The 20,179-nt window shown below is 46.6% G+C and overlaps 1 protein-coding gene and 1 long non-coding RNA gene across 3 annotated transcripts; one reads left to right on the top strand and one right to left on the bottom strand.

The window, feature by feature from the left end:
• Positions 1 to 146: 146 nt before the first annotated feature.
• Positions 147 to 2,835, top strand: LOC126871992 (cdc42 homolog). Of its 2 annotated transcripts, none has more exons than XM_050631420.1 (5): positions 147 to 390; positions 819 to 1,025; positions 1,092 to 1,201; positions 1,304 to 1,501; positions 1,586 to 2,835. In XM_050631420.1, exons 2-5 carry the CDS (start codon positions 848 to 850, stop codon positions 1,673 to 1,675), a joined length of 576 nt encoding a protein of 191 aa, XP_050487377.1. In that variant the 5' UTR covers positions 147 to 390; positions 819 to 847; the 3' UTR covers positions 1,676 to 2,835. The 2 variants fall into 2 exon arrangements, with proteins under 2 accessions (XP_050487377.1, XP_050487376.1); XM_050631419.1 differs by having other exon boundaries at positions 148 to 394.
• LOC126871993 (uncharacterized) lies at positions 2,358 to 5,632 on the bottom strand. The gene is made up of 2 exons (XR_007691801.1): positions 4,505 to 5,632; positions 2,358 to 4,418 (listed from the first exon to the last, which is right to left on the bottom strand). It is a non-coding gene; the product is annotated as an uncharacterized LOC126871993 (long non-coding RNA).
• Between the last annotated feature and the right edge of the window lie 14,547 nt (positions 5,633 to 20,179).

Consider the following 20,179-nt stretch of genomic DNA (forward strand, 5'->3'; position numbering starts at 1 on the left):
ATGATAGTGATTCTAGTATTTTTTTTAATTGAAAATTTTTTAAGCGATATAAGAAGCAATATTTAATAATAATTTTATTATTATCAAATATATTATTTGCTTTTATATTGTTATAAACTCTAGTATTAGATATTTTTATATTCATGATCATATGTGACGGGTGCTAGACGTGTGCAACAAGCAGTTGTGAATGAACGATCGTTAAAAGAAATGCATATTTCGTGATAAATATAAAGTGCGGTGGAATATATTGCGCTTGATGGCGTTGAAGTACTAGATGTTGTATTTATACTTTTTTACGTTTACCAATATATTTCAAGTTGTATAATTGTTCATTGTGATTTAAGATTATGAGTTACGATTTTAACCTTTAATGACAGACGTACAATCGTAGGTAATCGTCTTTACTTTTACGTTCAATAACTTAATACGATTTTCCTTTTATAAGTTCATGTTATAGGTAATATAAAATGCAAATATAAAAAGTAATAGTTACTATTGTGAAGAGTAATAGGAAGTAATTTAATATAATTTAGTTTTTATATTGGAATTTGGTTATATGTTTGAAGGTTAAGGGCAGGCCGACTTTGTATGTGATTCATCCGAGAGGTTTCATTAAATTCGTCTATTTCATATAACGTCAAATATAAAAAATTTAGATGAATTTATCAATTACTGACAAAGCGTTAAAGAATTTTAAGAGTGATTTGTACTTTGTTTATTGTTATTAAAGTCGAATTGACATATTGTACACAATATTCCCAGAAGTGTCGTGTGATTCGTTTGTTGTATTAACTTTAAATATGTATTTAATACAGCTATTTTAGATAATACAAGAAATATCAGCATGCAGACAATAAAATGTGTTGTGGTAGGGGATGGAGCTGTGGGTAAAACTTGTCTTTTGATATCATATACAACCAATAAATTTCCATCCGAATATGTACCTACTGTTTTTGACAATTATGCAGTGACAGTAATGATCGGTGGTGATCCATATACATTGGGATTGTTTGATACTGCTGGTAAATTTCTAATAATATTAAGATTTGTTTATAAATATAGCATATAAATACTATGTTATGTTACAGGCCAGGAGGATTATGATAGACTTAGGCCTCTGAGTTATCCACAAACAGATGTATTTCTTGTTTGTTTTTCAGTAGTGTCACCATCATCATTTGAAAATGTTAAAGAGAAGGTTATGTTCAATCCAATTTATTTATCATTAGGATACTATTGAAATGAAATGTACTATGCAATAAAGGAAAGAAATGTCAATCATGTACACGTTTTACTTTAGTGGGTACCTGAGATAACGCATCACTGTCCAAGAACTCCGTTTTTGTTGGTTGGTACTCAAATTGATCTGAGAGATGACGTTGCTACTATCGAAAAATTGGCAAAAAATAAGCAAAAACCGATATCAGCAGAGCAAGGAGAAAAACTTGCCAAGGAATTAAAAGCGGTAAAATACGTAGAATGTAGTGCTCTTACGCAAGTAAGTATGCATCTGTTAAATAGGAAGACATGTCCACGCTATTGTAGTCTTTTGGTAATAATAACAGAGTTTTCGATGTTGCAGAAAGGTTTGAAAAATGTATTTGATGAAGCTATTTTAGCTGCATTGGAACCTCCAGAACCAGTAAAGAAGAGGAAGTGTACACTCTTGTAAAAAGAGTAACAGTTTTAAAAGGAATGTGTATTCAGAAGTGAAACAAAGTTACACGTAATAATAACGAGCGGCAAATCTCATGCGTAGTATAAAGCACTGTTAGAAAATCCACGACCGTGCGTATATGGTTCCTTTTGAAAAAAAAATATTAATCTTTTGAAATTAAGCAACAGCCGCTAATATTACAACGCGACAATTTCGATCCAGTTTTTTCACCAGTATCATATCATAATGTCGGCCGCATTCCATGCAACGTGAAATATTGACTAAAAACTTGATTAGTTTCATGGGATTTATCAATTTTATCTAAAAGCTAATATATTTCGTAATGTATATTGTACGAATATTTTTTGGTTACTCAAGTTTTACCTTGAAAACTAATTATGTTGTTTAAAATTGCTTTGATATTTTTATTAGAATAATTGGTGCTATTGATTATTATTTTTCGCGTTTTATTCATTTATCGATAAGACGAGTAATAACATAGAATAAATCATTTTCTGGAATATATAAAGAATCGGAAGGATTTTGAAAAAAATAAAACGAAGCATTAGTTTTCAGTATACAGAATGAAATTACACGTTTGTAGTGAGATCTAAGTCAGAGATTTCGCAATGAATGTATAAACGTACAATATATCAAAGCTATATATGTATATTATTTAGACACCTCTGATCGCATGTGACGACAGACATGGAAATATTATTTTTCTTTGACATATTCATTTTTGGTACATTTTCGAAATTGAGCAGCTAAATCACGCAAATTGTTTTTATAGTAGCGAATTTGGTTTGGCAAAACTTTCTACATCTAATTTTGTACATATCAGCGTTACAGATGCACACTGATACGATGTATTAAAACGACGAACAAGAGGTTAGTAATAACAGGCATTTATATTTTATAAGATTTCAGTGAATAAATTTGCTAGTAATATTGGCTGCACTATATCAAACGCGGTATGAAATTCTTGTAAAAAATAGTTATACATGTATACATATAACTTTTCATGAAAATACATACATGTACGATTGTATGGACGAAGGTCATAGCTGGTCGAAAGCATTGAGCTTATTTCCCAGTAAAATTGCGTGTTTACGTATTATTTATTTCAACGAATATTATATTATTTGATAAATAAAAAATCAATGCCTATTGTTTTTCTAAAAACTTCTTACTATACGTGAACTGGATACATGTGAGACAAATTTCTAAAATATAATGCATTTTTCTGCGATCGAAAAGTTTTTCAAAGAATTCGATCGACCATGATATTATGTGTGGGACGGTGCATGAGTGAGCATTATAAAGAGATCATCGATCGATTTTTACATTCTGTATCCAGTCAAGAGGTGGCATTTATTAGCATTATACGTGTCACGATATGTAGACGCAATTACATTATAAAATATCCATATAAATATATTTATACTATGCATAACAAATTATTTTCCCGTTTGTTCTGTATTTTTTAAATTGAAAGTATTTTTTTTTTCGTTATTCTTTATTTGATATTATAATTCATATGTGATTTCCACTTTAAGAGTAAAGAATCGTCGAGTGCGCTTAGCATTCCGTACTGTTCGAAGCTCGAAATGCTACGTCTAAATGGAAATACTAGACGTCGGAAGACAAGCGGCAGATGGTTATTCGTCGACCTAACGGAGAGAAAATCGTACCGTGGACGTATAGTACTAATATTACTTATCCATCATGGATTATTGGGACTTTTCTCCCTTCGTCCTCGCGTCTTCTTCGAACCAGGTCCTCCCATTTTCTCTCTCTCTCTTTCTCTCTCTCTCCTCCTATTTCTCCTTCTCTCTCTCTCTCTCTCTCTCTCTCTTTCTGTACCTGTGGCAGGTCTGTCTACCTTTGCCTGGCTCGATTGCATTGCCGTATAACGTAGCGCGTTGCGCCTTGTGGTTACTTCAATTAGGTGGATTCGTGGTTACGTATTGGCGTACTGGAGCAACTTAACCACGTCGGCACAGAAGGTACGCCAGTCACGGACTCATCACGGACGTGCCTCTGAACTCCCTTGACATTATCGCTAATCATTTCAAATCGATTCTCGCATCCATGAGAAAGCGAATTCTGACAGGCGGCATATGCGCGTTTCCCTCTTGAAATTTGTTGGTCGATTAATTGCAACCCAATTGAGTCCATGAATAAGATTCGATGATCGGTTGGCCGTATACGTAACCCCAAAACACCTGGAAGAAGGTAAACACGTACAAGTTTATGCAACACGAGGCACGCATTGTAAATAAAACAAACTGACCGCACGATGGTAATCATTTTTCCAGCCGCACATTGACGCAACTCAGTTTTAGGCGTATCTGGCGATCTCTGTCGGTGCCAGAATCGCTTCCCTTCTGTCTTTATATCGCTCTGTACCGTTGCATGTTTCGCGTCATCGTTAAGCCGAATAAAACCGCGAGATCTACATATTTCGTAAGTCATTGAGAAGATATTTCTCTCTGTTGAGATACCATCGACTCTTTTAGTATATCGTTTCGCTCGATATCTTCTTCGATAAGGATGAGTGTTAATTCGTCGTATATACATACAGGTCTGGTAGAAAAAAAATAACATAGTTTCTTGTTGATAGTATTGGCTGTTATTAATCGTGTCATTTTGTGACTATCATGAACCGTTTTTCACACTCAATGCGATATTATTAAGTTCAGAGAAGAGAGAACCACGCGAAATGAAGATACTCGTCTGCATAAAATGATACACTCTGTAAAGATAGAAGAATAACCCGAAGATTGTACGCACGAACTCACCTTCCGCCACTACTAAACGTAACTTCGTAACTTCACAAACCTGTCATTCACCATGCTGGGCCCCATAGAACGTCAAGAGAGTAGAACTCGTCAAAAGCATCTCTAAGCTTCTCCTCTGGTTACTTTCCCTTTTCTAAGCCCTCTACAGGGGATTCGCTCCTACGTAAATGAGAAAAAAAGAAGAAAAAGAAAAATAAAGTCCAACGTCGGTGCATTTTCCGCGAAGGAAGAAATAATGTGTGCTAGGGGTTCGCACGTACAGTTAAGGGACGATGTTGTCTTACATCGTAAAAAATGTTACTCCTTGAATCCAAATAAGAAATGTTTCGTTTCGTAGAAGTAATAAACAAAGATAGGAAGATATAACGCTTTTAATGGCGCAGTTAGTTAATAGCGCGCGTCGAGCGATCTTGAAAAATCTCCACGGCTCGCTTAAAAACGGATGAAAAGCCGACTCGAGAGACGAACGCAGCGATCGCGATACGCGTGTATGCGTACATACGCAGCCGAAAATCATCCCGACGTATATACATACTCGAGTGTTCAGCTTCTGGTATCTATAGTCAGCCATGAGTCGTACGATAACACGGTGGATAAGTGGCACGTGTCTCTTACTCCTCTTCCTAACCGACGGACAATGTTGCTCTCAAAAGAATCAACGTCTAAGATCTAGTTTTAAACTAAACCAGACATTCGGTCGATTCGACTTAGGGACAGCTTTTAGCCTGTCACTTATCACGAGAAATTATGCAGAGCTCGAATATTTTGATACGTCCGCAACGGCTGTTTCTAGCTGCAGTAGCATCGAGATTACGCGTCTCCGTTATCTGCTTGGATCGCTTCCTTTCCGAGGGAAACTTTTTAGTTTCTTTCCATTTTTTTCTTTTTGGATATCGAACACGAGACGGTTGCAGAGGGGTATAAACGACGTTGTTGCATGTTTTCTTCTTTTTCTCGTCGCGATCCAATCGATCCGATAACGCGTATTCGTTTCTACCTTTACGATGGCCGTTCTTTTCCTTCAAAGCTGATCGGTGGAAATCTTGAAAATTCGGTTTCCGATTCGCGATTCTCCGTTCTAACAGGATTATCTCTCTCGAAACTAGTCGTATCAAACGGAGAAGGGTAAGTCTCACGGGAGCGTTTTCCACGTATTTATATCAGTTTATTGGAAGTTCAGATTTTCGATCGGTCGTATCAACGCGATTTACGAGCATCGCGGACCAGGTACGATGGCCGATTACATTAGTTGGAAACCGCTTAAAAGCATTATCGAGTGGTTAGATCGTAGAGGCAGAAAGGAATGGTCGATAGCCGGTCGAAAAAAAAGAAGCACCTCTATACGTATTGGGATTGCGAGGGGTGCGGAGAGAGGAGGGTGCAGCAATCGGGAGTATTGGATCTTTTGGGGTTTTGGCAAACGAGAGACGGTCGTGGTCGTTAGAGAGAGCGGTAAGCAGAAGTCGAGAGACAACGTGGGTGGCAACAATAGCTCTCTCAAGCGGCCAGATTCTGGTGGCACGACACGCATTGTACGAGCGCAGTTTGAAGGTGATTGATCACCGTTGGTGATCGCGCGCGTACACGCGCGCATCGCGTTTCGACTCTTTTCTCTTCTATCTTTAACAAGGGACCCGTACTCGTTTAACATGTCCGGTTGACAACGAACTGGTCGTCGTAGTCGTCACCAATCAGATCTGGATTTTCGATGGAAGCGAACCACGGGGGGCAAGCATACCTCGATGAGTCCGATCTCGATGGATCGAGGAGCGAGGGAGAGCAAACGACCGCCGTCGCTGAAACCAGACGAATCATTTTGTATCGCGTCTCGTTTTTCTCGCGAGGACAAGGATCGCTCGTGGTGAGCCTTGTAAATGACACGCGACTGTAAACGGTGGAAAGTCAAACCGCTTTTCTCTACGCGTATCTGCCACGATCGATAAGAGATCGTTCGTCTTCGGTGCATATTATAAACGTATGTACGTAGCTGTCGCTTACCGTTACGCCAGGCTCGTCGATGTTCCTAATAGATCATCCAGCACTCGAGACCTCCTACTCACGTCGCTAACTTTCGCACTGCGTTTGAAACGATACTTCTGTACGCGCTCTTTATTTCCGCGAGATAAAACAAAATGAGAGGTTGCGAATTACACGGCGTTTCGATAGAGGGTAACGGAGAAAAAGAGAGAGAGAGAGAGAGAGAGAGACAAAGATTGGATTTGTATCCGTTTAGCCCGCTGGTAGCGGTCGTTGCTTTTTTTAAAAAATCGTTTTTATAAAATCGCTCGCCGTTGCGAGGGTAGCTCGCTCATTTTAATACAAATTGTTTGGTCTCCGTCTATACGACGGTACCGCATGTCGCAGAGGCAACATTGCGTCCCCTACGCCATCGTTACCAGACCCTCGTGAGCGAGCTTACTCGATCGGTAGCGTCATATGGTAAAACTTTGAGTAGACGTTTAACTTAAGCGGCGTTGTTACGTTTTCCGCGACTGGAACGCGTGGTCCACTCGTAATCTCGTCTCTGTTTTCTTAAACTCGTAACTACGCGCGATACTCATCGATTCGAATTACATTAGGAGTTTGTTTGGCGGCAAGAATCGTAAGGTCGTGATCGTGCTAAATAAGTACTTAAGTGTATAGAGGAAGGGGAATGGCCAGTGATAAAGTTTCTCAACCCTCACGATGCGAGCTGTCCGATGATGCGGTTGCGTGCAAGGGACACGGACACGGATACGAACACGTACGCGAACCGAGCACTGACGGAGATCCAGAGGAAGCGGAAAAGGGTAAGAGGGTAGGAAATAGGAGGAGAAGGAGGAAGCGAGAGAAACAACGAGCGAGAGGGATTCGAAGGGAAAAGGTCGGCGAGTGGTTCGTCAGACTGATAACCCAAAAGAGGAAAAGAGAGGAAAGGAAAAGATAGGTGAAGAGGTGAAGAGAAGAGAAGAGAAGAGAAGAGAAGATCGGAGAAACGTAGAGAAGAGAAGCGCGCGTCGCCCACTCATGGTGATTGCTGCCACCAGGTTTGTTCCTCGACTCCTTTGGCACCCCTCCTGCGTCACTCACCGCGGTGTTCATCGGCATCCCCACCGCGGCAGCTATCCCCGCTCTGGATAGAATCGCGCTCCCACCAAAGTCTGCTTCATCCCTCCTATTCTCGAGCACGATCGCTCGACCGTGCCTCCGTGGCCTCCGTATCACCTTCTGCTCTCGAGAGAACCCGGATTGTCCACCCACGCTGCTCGCTCATCTTCTTCCTCCTTCCTTTCCCTTCGTTTCACCCTTCTGTTTGCTTTCACGCCCAGTCCCGTCTTTCGGACGAAGGCAACGAAGAAGAAGCGGTGTTGTCGCTCGATCGGAAGCTGATGTGCGAAGGGGAGCCACGTTTCGATCGTCGACAAACCATTAAAACCGACAGATCGTACAGACATGGTACGACGACACTGAACCACCGCTAGGTTGAGCGATCGTGTTCGTTCGGAATACGATTTCTGACCACCGCTGCGCTCTTCGGGCTACCGATCGTCTAAAGTTTGCTGCTTACGTCGTCCGACACTTTGATTTTACTCGTTGAATTTCCACCTTTTGCTTGCACGAATCATCCCGATTGCGTTCGAACGTAGCCGTATACCTAATTCGAATTTACTAAAAGATGGAAACAGAAAGAGGGAAGGAACGCGAACGACGGACGTGTGGTATCGGTATCGACAGATCGAACCGGCCGTTAATCGAACCGGACGATAATTAAAAGGTAATCAATCTTGGTTGTTACCTGAACGTGGAAAAGAAACGTCGAGAGAAATAGAATCGAAAGATCCGAGAGGGTAGCAAATTGCAGAACGAGGTCGCCAATCGGGAACGTGATTCGTTTTTTTAAGAGAGAACGATTACCGTTCCCGGAGGACGTTCGATCTCGTCATCTTAAAAGCGATTGGTCGTGGTTGGTTTGCGTGCGATTAAAACATGCGTGTTCGACTCGCGTTCGCGGTTGGATCGATGCTTCGCGTTTCTTCTTTTAGCAATTTGTCCAGATGACGGCCGTGGCAAAATTGTGTCCATTGACACAGCGAACGAGCGAAAAGAAAGAAGGGATGGGAATAGCGCCGAAGGCGCTGAGAGTTCGTTCGGAGTTTTCGCGGTTCGTTCTAGGACGGAATCGAGTTGGGCCCGGTGGTGGTGGCACGTAAGAAGTGCAGAGGTCGCGGCTGGAAGCTCGGTATCCGTAGCTCGGAGCTGAAAACGTAAGGGAGTTAAAACGCGATCCAATTTCTCAGGCCATTGAGTGCAGCGACTGCCATCTGTCTAACGGCTGGCCCTGTGCTTTTTACAGGCGAACCGTGAAATGCGCAAACAGAAGGTCCGGACCTCCTTTACATTTTAATCAAATCATTTCTCTATTACGTGGCTCGGCCACCTTAAGAGAGATCCTCGCGAGACCGAAGGGTTTAATTCCTTTCTTCTTCTTCTTTCTCGCAGAGATCGTTGTTCCTTTCCCTCTTAGATAGAACCGTCTGCTCGCCTTAATTTTCTCGTCCTTTCAGGTCGGTTCGATAGAACGACAAAGTCCGTGCTCGGTGCTTTCCACGCGCGCAATTGTACGAGGATCGAACGGACATGGAACGAGACGTGATGGGACGAGACGCGATGCGATGCGATGCGATGCGATGCGATGCGATGCGATGCGATGCGGAACGAGCAGGGAGCACGTGGTAGAGGGAGGCGACGAGAGCCGATCCGTAACGCGTCGATCTCCAACCTCGCCGGGATCAATTTAATTTTGTTACAAATAGCTACAACCCTTTGGTTCCCGACTCCCGTGGCGGGCACGTACGCTTCCAATCGGTTAATGACTGTTTCGAGGATCGATCGTTCGCCGAGCGAAAGCCTCGAAATAATCATCATGGTTTCACCGTAATTGCTCCGCGGGAAATGAGAAATAGCTTCGTACGCCGGCAAGGTGCAATTACGCAAAAATTAGTTAATTGTTCGTGAGTACATGGCCTCCGTTGAAAGCAGCACCGGTGGCGGGTAATCGAGGTTCGCGTAACGCAAATCCGATAACGATAACTATAAATTTCTATCCACGACGAATCGTTGTTCCGGCAATTACGGTGAACTCGTAAAACGAACTTTCTTCTTCTTCGGACGACCGCAACGAAGATGAGAGGAGCTTTCCTTCTCACGTCGCCTAGTTGAAAAGTCTTGGCGAAACGGAAGACGAAAAAAAGGAGCGCCGTTGTTCGTAGTACGTTGCTTTACCCTGTGCCTTGGTGTTCAAGCAGAGACGCTTAGGTAGAAAACGGAGTGTACGCTCTTGTCAAATGTTTTTTCGAATGGGCCGATATATGTCTAGCGCGGATTGATATATGTCTATCCGTGACGTTCGTATGTATGGATTTTGCGGCGCGTATCCGTCTGACACGGATGCTTGATGGCGACCGTGGAAGTAGATTCATCTTTAGTGTGAATTGGTCAGGGTTAAATAAAGCTGCTCCGACGAGTCTCAGCGGGACCCTCGCCGCTCGATATACTTGCTTTTCATAGATATATAATTTACCTAGCACGAAATCACATCGAAGATTGATGCGACTACTTAGTGCGAACGGGTGGTGCGCGCGAATCTTGTCAGTCGAATCGTTGGCGATAATGTTACTGAAACGACAGTTTCCTCTCTTTGGCGATCGGTCGAATCGAACGTTTACGTCTAAATCGAGTTCGGTCGCATAAATTTTCCGATTCGCTCGAAATAGCTGAGGTCTGTGTTTCGTGGACGCTCGCCATCGTCACGGCACCGACTTTCATAAAAACCTTTGTAAAAATAATCGTTTCGACGACGCCCGAACATTTTCACAACGAAATCCGGGAACAGGCCGATAACTCGTTTTCATTCGTTCTCGAAACGTTGAAACTCCCCTTCTTTCTTGATTTTTTCTCGTCGTCGGTATCCCGATCCTATAGCTAGTCGATGTTTTTCGGTTGTTCGTTCAGAAACGAGGGTCGGAGATCGTTGCGCGAAAAAGACAAAAGATTCGTCAGAAGGAGACGGTAGAGTAGAGTGGAGAGCTTAAAGATAAAGTTCGAAGGTGGTAGGTTGGTTTCGAGAGAGAGGCGCCGATCTACGACAGAGAGAAACAGGGAATAAGGGGTTGGATGCGATGGAGGGAACGGGGTAGGCATAAGGGGGTCGATAAAGTAGCGATCGCGCACGGGACTCAATTACACGCTCCGCCGCGCTCTCTCTGTCTCTCTCTCTCTCTCTCTTTCTCCCCCTCTCGCTCGATTTCTACCATCGTTTGCCCCCTCTTCCTCATCCTTTTCCTCTCTCGACCACAGCACCCACACCCTTCACTTCGCTTCTCTTCTCTTCTCTTCTCTTCTCGTTTCATCTCTTCTTCTCTCCTCTCCTCTGCTCTCTTCTCTTCTCGCTCGACCACCATCAGCACTCCCAACCCCCAAAGCAAACCCCTTCCGCTATTCGGTTTTCCAGGCACCGTTCACAACCGGCTCATCCCTAACCTCCCACTATCCCCTGGGAATCTCCGAAGGGACGACTCGAAGCAGGAAATCAGCCAGACAATTCGACGGCAACGCTGTTCCTGTCGCGAGTTTCTCGCGTGCTTCGCTGTTTCTACCAATTTCGATTCACCCTTCGCATTTGGCTATCGCTCGCGATCGTTCTCGAATATCTTTTCCCTCTTGCCACCCTTTGGCGTTTCTCGTTTTTCCAATAAATTCGTGGAAATTTCTTCTCGTCGAAACGCGTAGCGTTGGAAAGTCGTTCAAAAATCGTTTTGGAACACTATTGTTTGTAATGGATTCTTCTCCGTGTCCATCATACGTTTCGATGCTCTCCACTCTCCACCACTGATCCATCGTGTCTGGAAAATGTTAAGGAGCGTTCAGGCTATTCGTATTATTGTCAATATTATTGTCAATATTTCAGGGTTCTCGATATTGTATTGACAGTATATATTGATCGTCTAGAGGATCTCTTACGTACGATAATATTGAGAACCTTAAATATTGACAACAATATTGACCGTCTGAACGCTCCTTTACACGAGCGACAAGTTTCACGCTCGTTCGTACGTTCCGTCTTTGTATTTATATAAAACGAAGAAAAGCGTCGTTGGATCGTCGAAACCGCTCTTAATTTGCTGAACGGAGTTCGCGTAACCGAGGACACATCGATACGTGGGTATTTCAGCTTGACTGTTGGGACGAGAGTCTGCGGTTTCGACCGCGTCTCGACGAACGCGAACAGTCGTCGTTCGTCGAAATTACGAGCGTCTAGCCGATATTTTATTAATCCATCTCGGTTACCCGATCGATCGGTTGACGGAAGTTGACGTTTCTAGCGACTGTACTTCATGCGGCGTAATCGATGACCAAGACGGTCTTCTGGAGAATAAACATATCCGTATCATCAACGCTTATGATTATTCGAGTAATTAAACGGTTCGTGACTAAAGGCTTTTAGTTTCGTTTGGATCGCTTCCATCCGGGGGAATCGCGATCGTTTCAATTATCGTGAATGCGTTAAAGAAATCCTCACGTGACCGATACCGCTCGAAATTCCCTCGACGATCCGTTTGTTCCGACGTCGTAACGAGCTTCGGACGCGCACTACAACGGAGGGAACGTTCGTTCATTGGCAGAAGGCTGGCGCGATGGCGAAAGCATGAGCGACGATAGGTGCGACGACGGAACTGCGATGGATCGAAGGAAAACTCGTTTACTGGAGTAGCGAGCGTGATCGCTGGCAGGTCAGCCTGCTAATTCCGCGACAAGACCGAGAGAAAAAGATTGGTGGAAAAACGAGGAACTAACGGGCGGGAGACGATCGCTGGAGAACGAGAATCGCGTCGGAAGTGTTCGGGGTCGAAAAGCGTGTGCGAGCTGGCGAAGAGGCATGAAAAGCCATGCGAAAGATAGGAGACAGAGAGGCAGAGGGCGATGGGAGGGAGACCGGGTTCGAGAAGTAGAAGCGTGAAAGAGGAAAGGGGGAATGATTCAGTAGTGAAATATGTTAGGAGGTCGGCGTAATGCCTTTCTTTCTCCCCTTTTAAAAATCGAGTGTATGAAACGAGCCAGACAATAATATTTCACATGCCGCGAGGCTAATTGAATGCTACCACGGTAGTTCTGGTCCTTAGCAGGCCCTCGGGAGTTCTCGGCCCCCTCTCCCTCTGGTCCCCGACCCCCGGCAGACCTTTTTGCTCTCTCCACCGGCAGATCTTCCTACACCGCCCCTCGTCCCCACTTCCGTTCCATTTCATTCCATTCCGTTCCGTTTCGTTTCATTCGTTCGGTAGCACCGATTGACCGTCGCGTTACGCGGGTCCTTCCTTCCTTTTCTACTTTTTCCTCCCCCTTCTCTGGTGCACGCAGACGCGCGCGGACCTGCGATTCCGGGCCCGCCGTGCGAAAGGACAATAATTAACCGGCGGTTAGTTTACGTCGCCCCCCGTGGTTTCAGGCTTCTATACGCGCCTACCTACGCTCCGAAGGTTCCCAACTTTCAACTCGTTTCAAACTTGTCAACCGCGTCCGTCTTCTTTCTTCTCGCGTCGTTCCTTGTCCTCGACCGATCCTTCGAGCGATAGATTTTCTCGAATACGTTCCGAAAACGATTTGTAAGAACGAACAAATTAGTCGGATGTCCCGTCCATGCAACGATCGTCGACTCTCGTTGCGACCGGCAAAGGCTCGTCCGTTTGCCGGTTGGGAACGTTTTACCAGCGGATCGCGCTAGCAGCCCGAGATTCATAAATATGCTTGTCCGTAGGTGTAGCGAGCCAGGCAGAGTCACACCTTCTTATAATTATTAACGGGACAAATGAGCCAGGTCCGTAGCTCGTATACAATGCGAGATTGGGTACGGCGATTCGATTCGCTCGTTTCGCGATTCACTCACGCTCGGCTTTCGTTCCTTTCTCCTTTTTTCGACCGTTGACACGAACGCCAGAGCGAGAAAAAACATGGAGCGTTTTATTCGATCGTTTGGCGAATCTCGGGAGAGGGGAAAAGAAAATATTCGTTGGATGTCGTTGGTACGTCGAACGAACTAATTCACGCGCTCGTTCTCGTTAGCGGTATCATCGCCGAACGGTCGTGTGTCGACGGCATCGCTCTTTTTTCTCTTTCTCCTTTTCCCGTTAAATTCTTTGCCAAGGAGAGCGACGTTCGTCTCATGCTCGATTCCCGACGAATATCCTCCGATACATAGTTTGTCGTTGGTCGATAGATTTGTGGGCAGCGAAACATAGGCGTGGCCTGGGTCTTGGAGCGATAAATACCTAGGCGAGATTTTCATCTGTCGGAGTTGGAAGACACCTGCTGCCCGAAATCTTTTCACACGCTAGAGCTGACATACGCGTCGAATCTCCGAGAGTTTCTCCTTTTCTTCCCTTCCTCGTCGTTGAAGGGGGACGCGTAGGTTGTCGGCATAGCTTGTCACAATCGGATTCGAATCGCTCGAAGCTTTTTTCGATGACGACGACGACAACGACGACGATGGTCGCGACAACGGCGACGTATACACGATGGAGAAACGCGGCTGAAACGAAACGGAAGGAAACGGAACGGGATGGTAAAAGGAGCGAAGATGGGAAGATGGTAGGAGAGTGGCGGTGTCTCTCGTTCCGCGTTGTTTTGTTATCGGCAGCGAACGGGCCGATTATAATTGTAAATGCTACCATAAAGCAAGGCTAATGCCGGCAGGAGAGGAAATGAATTGGCACGTTGGGGTTAAGCTCCGTGCGGAATCCGCGGGGGGTCGCAGGATGAGCGCAGGGTCGGCGAGTGTTGTGAATGGTTCGGAAGAATAACGTCGAGGCCCTCGGGCCCAACTCGGTCATTAAGTTACGCGCGGCATTAAATCATCGTTGCTGTCATCATCCTCGTTATCTACCGCCTCCGCCGATTCTTAGCATCGGCTATTTGTAGCTGCTCGTTTTTCGCTCCGCGAATCGCATCTTAATGCTCCATCGATCCTCTATTCGATCCTCTGTTCGTAACGGGCGACCAGTCGATCGGCGTATCGATCGAGAAGGACGAGGAGGGGAGCGATAGATCGATCCACGTTGCCTCCTAATATATCTGTCGGAGGATAGCTGGCCGACCGAATCGATTACGTCGACGCGTGTACGACTAACGACGGATGTCTCGTTAATGGAGCTTTCTCGCGATCTATCTTCGCAGCTCGGCTCGGCTCGGTTCAACTCGGCTTGGCTCGGTTCGATGTGACGGGAACGTGCATGGTTCGCCGGATAGACAGAGGTTCCATTGTTGGTGAAATAGCGGCTCGCTGGCCTCGAAGTGGAAGGTGGAGAGTTGCGAGGGGCGCGAGAGGGTGGTCCGAATGGCGAGATACGGGTACGCGTATGGATACGGATACGGATACCGGTAGGATCGCGGCCCGTATTTCGTATAGGTGCGAGATCCGATGGATGTATGCGCGACTGGCGCGTTCCTCCGCGGGGGGCACGTCAGTGTCCCCCGGTGTTAGCCGGCTAACATAAGGTTAGGCCATTCGTTCCAATCGTTTTCTTTCTTGGCCCGTCTGGTTCGAGCGCGCCGCGTGGAAGGCTTCTTCGCAGCCTGCCGGTCACCGCATTCCAATCTCTCTACCCATCATCCTCTTCCTCTCTTTCTCCCTCTTCCGCGGAGTCCGGCGGAGTCGAGCCGAGGAGTCGAGTCACCACCCTTCTCCACCCTTCTTCGTGTCCATTCGTACCGAGCATACGTTGCAGGCCTTCTTCGAGGCTTCGAGTGTCTTCTGACACTCTCGTATACCGGTGGTATCATCGTAGTTGGCTGCAGCCTTTAAGCTTTTATCCCTCTCCAGCGGTGAAGATAACATCAGCTCGGTCCTCTTCTCGGCTCGCCAGCATTTAGAATAAGAGAGGAGACCCCACTGAGCGAAGCACCGCGGTGGGTATTCCGGGTACAACCTGCCACTCGTCAGCCCACCCTCCTTAGCGCGCGAGACCGCTCCCTCTCGTTTTCTTTCTCTTTCGCACTCACCCGCGCGCTCGCCTCCTTTACCTGCCTGTCTAGCTATCGAATCGCTCTACCTGCTTCTACGCGAACTCTATCTTCTTTCTTTTTCTCCTTCTCGCTCCTTCGTTTTCGGTCGCTTGCTCGTTCGCTCGTACCTTGCCCACCTATACGAACCCGTGTCCTTTCGATCACCGGCACTCCGAACGAACAGATTCGTCCGCGCTGGAAACTCTTTCGCTACCAGTCTCCGGCCAGAGCCGGAGAATGGAAGGATGATCGGCGAAGCGAACAGAGTCCACGATCCACGCAGTCGATAACGACCACGCGGTATCGATGGAAAAAAGGACTCTGCCTTGTTCGACGATCGTCGCGAGTCTCTCGAAGGACGCGTGATTCGCCAACTACGGCCGAGCCACGTTATCCGAGCATCGTTGTAATTTGTCACGCTGTTCTTTTCCCTTCTCTTGAACGGTTTTCCGCGGCGCGCAATCGATGCGATGCGACGCACGACGTCCGCGAAGATCAAAAATATCGTTTCTCAGAGAAGCCGATCATCGAGCGCCGATCGCGATTAACGACGTAACTGCTAGGCTTAGCGCACCGATGACTACCGGAGGACGTCCTCGAGCTATAGCACCGTTGACTACCGAGTAAAAGGAACACTCGCGAAACCAGCATTTCCATCCGATATCCGTCGTTGTCGTTTCCTACCGATTCGTAACGAGAAAACGGGAGTCGATCTCTTGTCGCAAAGCGCGTGTTCATTCGCAAACGTTGTCTTCGACATTTGTCCAACGTTCCGTTTTTTCGAAAGCTCGTTTTTTATTCGTCGTTTTATCTAGCCGGGAGCCGAAGGAGTAGCGCACCCATCGACTCGTCAGGATAGTTTTCCATCGAAAAACGAGCTAAAATATCTTGCGTTCTTCGAGACGCCGACGACGACGGAGAATGGACGCGTCATCGTTTGTCAGCGTTCGAACGTAGTTTTTTCAAGTAGTTACGCGTTAATGTTGTTTTCGGTGCTACCGTATAATCGTCGCGGCTGCTGTGCCGCCACGAGAAAACCTTTTTCGGGCGACGACGTCGAGGGTATTCGTGATATTTGAAGAGGCTTACGACTGGGATAGGTCGAGTGGATACGAAACACTTGCCGGGTCCCGTGGAGCCAGGAAAACACTCGACCGTTCACCGTAACGAAAACACTAATTTGCCTTTCTCGGCACCGTGTTCACGGTCCATGTCTCGGAACTCGTATGCAACTCGATTCCTTTCGACCGTTCGATAATTACTTCTATTATTCATCGAGTAGAACGAAACGTCGATCGACGACGGTCGTTGAGCTTGGAATTGCCGACGAGCGAACGCCGCGACGCGTCGATCGAGCTGCACGGTGCTCGAAAACGTTGTTCTCGGAGGAACGTAAGAGCAGAAATCGAGGAAGAGAAATATGAAGAAGACGGCGAACGTTGGTCGCGTTTAATCCCGACGTTTGTCTTGACCGATTCATCGCGTGCAATTTCTGGAACGTTACGTGGCACTGCGTACGCCGCGCGTGATGGTTCACCCGGTATGCAGCCAATAATTCTGACGTTATATCACCTATCGACCTAAGTATTAGGCGGCGACCGATATAATGACGTATCTAAGGCGAAATGGGAGGGTATAGAGACGCCGCGGGAACCCGCGTTATTATATGCTATTGGGAACTAATTTGAATCAATTTACTTTAGGTGGTCTCCCAGCGCACTTTCTTAACTCGACTTCGCGTTTAACGTGGACGTGATACGGCCGGTACCGCGAGATATTCAAAGGATACACGTTATCGACCTACAAACTTCTTCGCCAGCTGCTCTTTCCGACGTCGAAAGCGATTTCGAACGGTAAGAGCGAGCGATTTCGCGACGCGCGTCCCTAAATACCGGTCGAACGTATTGTGCCGATTTTTCGTCCACCTCGTAAATAGGTAAGTACGTATCGGCATACGGTATCGATGGTAATCGGTGGGCGGATTTAAAAAAGCTAAAATAGTCGCGAATCGAGGTGGCAGAGAATTTTTTAACGATGTTATCACGACAGGGAAACAAGCGGCGCGTGTACTTACAAGCGATAAAAGTGCAGTTCCAGAAGGAACACGTACTTGGTACGAACATCGTAAAGTTTCGATTTTGCATGGACGTCGATCCCATCTCTAATCCGTGGATCAGAGGCACCGCGCTAGAAAAAATCGCGACAGCGATTTCATTAAATTCTTCACGGCCCCCTCTTCGTTCCCGCTTCTTGCCTTCTCTCCTCTCCTCTTCTCTCCTCTTTCCTTCCCTTCTCTCCTCGCGTCTCTGGAATCGTAAATCTCGCTATCGAAAGATTTATTGGCATCGAATCGCGTTCGCTATCGCGTTGAACGACTTATCGCTATTGCTCGCGTGCTCGCGCGGTAAACGTATCCGTCGATGTGCAACGCGAGACATCTCGTAGCCTTTACAACACGCCGACTGTACAAATCGCTTAAAACGTACTGCGAATGTTTTTTCCATGCTTCTAGAGAATTCGTTCGAATATCGTGTAATCGCTGTCGGGTTACGCGGTAGTTGAAAACGAGCGAAGCGAAAGAGGACGTCGTTGGAACGTAAAACACGAACGAACAGATAAGGCTGACGTTTGCACGGGTGCGTCACGTTGGCGAAAAGGTCGTGAAAGTGGTGGGTCCATGGTGGCACGAGTCAAGGGTGCATTCGACTCGGGCTCCGTCCACGATTCGATTTTTCACGGGGATCGGCATCGGGACCAGGATCGAGATCAGTCGGGTTGTTTCCCCCTCTGTCGCGTTCCCTCGCTCGTAAATCAAGGATTAAATCGGATGCGTGTAATTCGCAGCAGTTTTAACCGTAAACAGTTTAATCTCGGTCACGAGTCGAAATCGGTCACGTCAAAACAATAGATTCTTCACGGCGTGACACACTGTCGGCGCACCGCCGATGACGCGCCGGGATCCTCTTTGCGCAAGGGACGAAGCGAGAGAAAAATCTCCGCTAATAAGCGAAGCAGTTTAACGCACCCTCCGAAACGGAGTATCGCGAGCGACGCGATTTCACCTTCCTTTGGTTTAGCCAATTTTAAGCCATCGAATCGCTGAACCATCGAGAGTCGATCCATAATCGTAGAATCGACCCGATATTACGTACGTACTAGTTAAGGCAGTTGGCTGGAAACTCGAGTATCGAAACCGTGTTCCGTATGCGATACGGCTGACGAAAAATTTCGATCGACCCATGCAAGCTTAGAAAAGAGACGGAGGAGGACGACTCGACTGCTATCGACGAAATTTTTACGAGCCGCGTCATCTGTACGAACAGCTGAAACCATGCAGTAGCGGTTATCCCATAAAGTAGCTCGTAAGTTTATTACGATCGTTATTAGGCCGATGCGTAATATTCCTGGCATTTATAGCGGCGATATCGGAATCGATATCGCTGGAAGAAAAACGTATTCGTTATTCGATTCGTAGGATCGAAGGAATAGCCGGCGCGAACTTTCTCAGGCTGAAGCTAAACACAGGAAAGTGGGTCGAGTCGAATGGAGTCGAGTAGAACCGAGCTCGACTCTCCGCTTTCGAACGCTCGTCTCGTTGTCCCGTTCCGCTACCGTTTTGTTTTTCTCGTCTCTCGAACAATGTCGCATCCGCACCCATGTCCCGACTTTTCTAACGAATTCCGTGGAACAATTCCAATACGTACGGTTTCCAAAGTTTATTCGGCCATATAAAGCACGTGATACAGCTACTTGGAAGGCACAATGGCTCGTCGGCGAAGCAGCCCAGCTCTCCGGACCCGAGTCTCTACCCCTTACGAAGGATATTCGGCGACATATGCGTACGTGCGCGAAAGCAATATGCAGGGTAAGAGGAGGGACGGGGGTGGGTCGAAGGAGAAGCAGAGCAAAGCGGAAGGCACGTGGAAGAGGGTAGCAGGAGGGCAGGCCAGCCTTTGAAACGGGATAGTCCGGCCACAGCTTGCGGGGATGCGAGCTTTCGAGCGCACCCCACGAATGTTAACGCGCCGCATTAACTTCGTATTGGTTGGAGAAACGCGAGCTCCAGCAATAATTCTGATAACGCAGCATGTTGTCGCGTTGCCCGGCATACCAAACGGTCACGGTACCCTTTATACGAACAACGCCTTCGACTTTACCCTCTCGTTCTCCATCGTGTCGCGTCTTTCTCTCCTCTCTGCCCTCCTTTCCTTCCTCCTTTCCTTCCGCCTTTCTTCTCTTCTTCTCTCGTTTTTCGAACGTACTGCTCTCGAAAGAACCGATCGTCGCGACGAGATTGTACAGAGCGAGATCCGCTCGAGCGGATCGCGATTCTACTTCGGCAATCGCATTCTAACCGTAAATAGCGCGGTTCGATACACGTAAAAGTTTCATGGGTCTTCTTGTCGAACGCGGCGAGTTAGCCTCGCGACGTCGAAGGTAGGAAAAATTTCTAGAATGAGAAGCACTCACAGTCGTCGTCGTCGTCGTCGTCGTCGTCGTCGTCGTCGTCGTCGTCGTCGTCGTCGTCGTCGTCGTCGTCGTCGTCGTCGTTGTCGTCGTTCGGTACCCATAAGGTATAAGTACCTTTTACTGGGGACGAAGGCTCCTTAAGCAAGCCATGCACCGTAAAAATTTGCAAGCGTACTTTGCCGAATAAACGAGACGTCGAAGAGGAACGATT

The sequence above is a fragment of the Bombus huntii genome, chromosome 12 (genome assembly GCF_024542735.1).
Source record: "Bombus huntii isolate Logan2020A chromosome 12, iyBomHunt1.1, whole genome shotgun sequence".
NCBI classification, from domain to species: Eukaryota; Metazoa; Arthropoda; class Insecta; order Hymenoptera; family Apidae; genus Bombus; species Bombus huntii.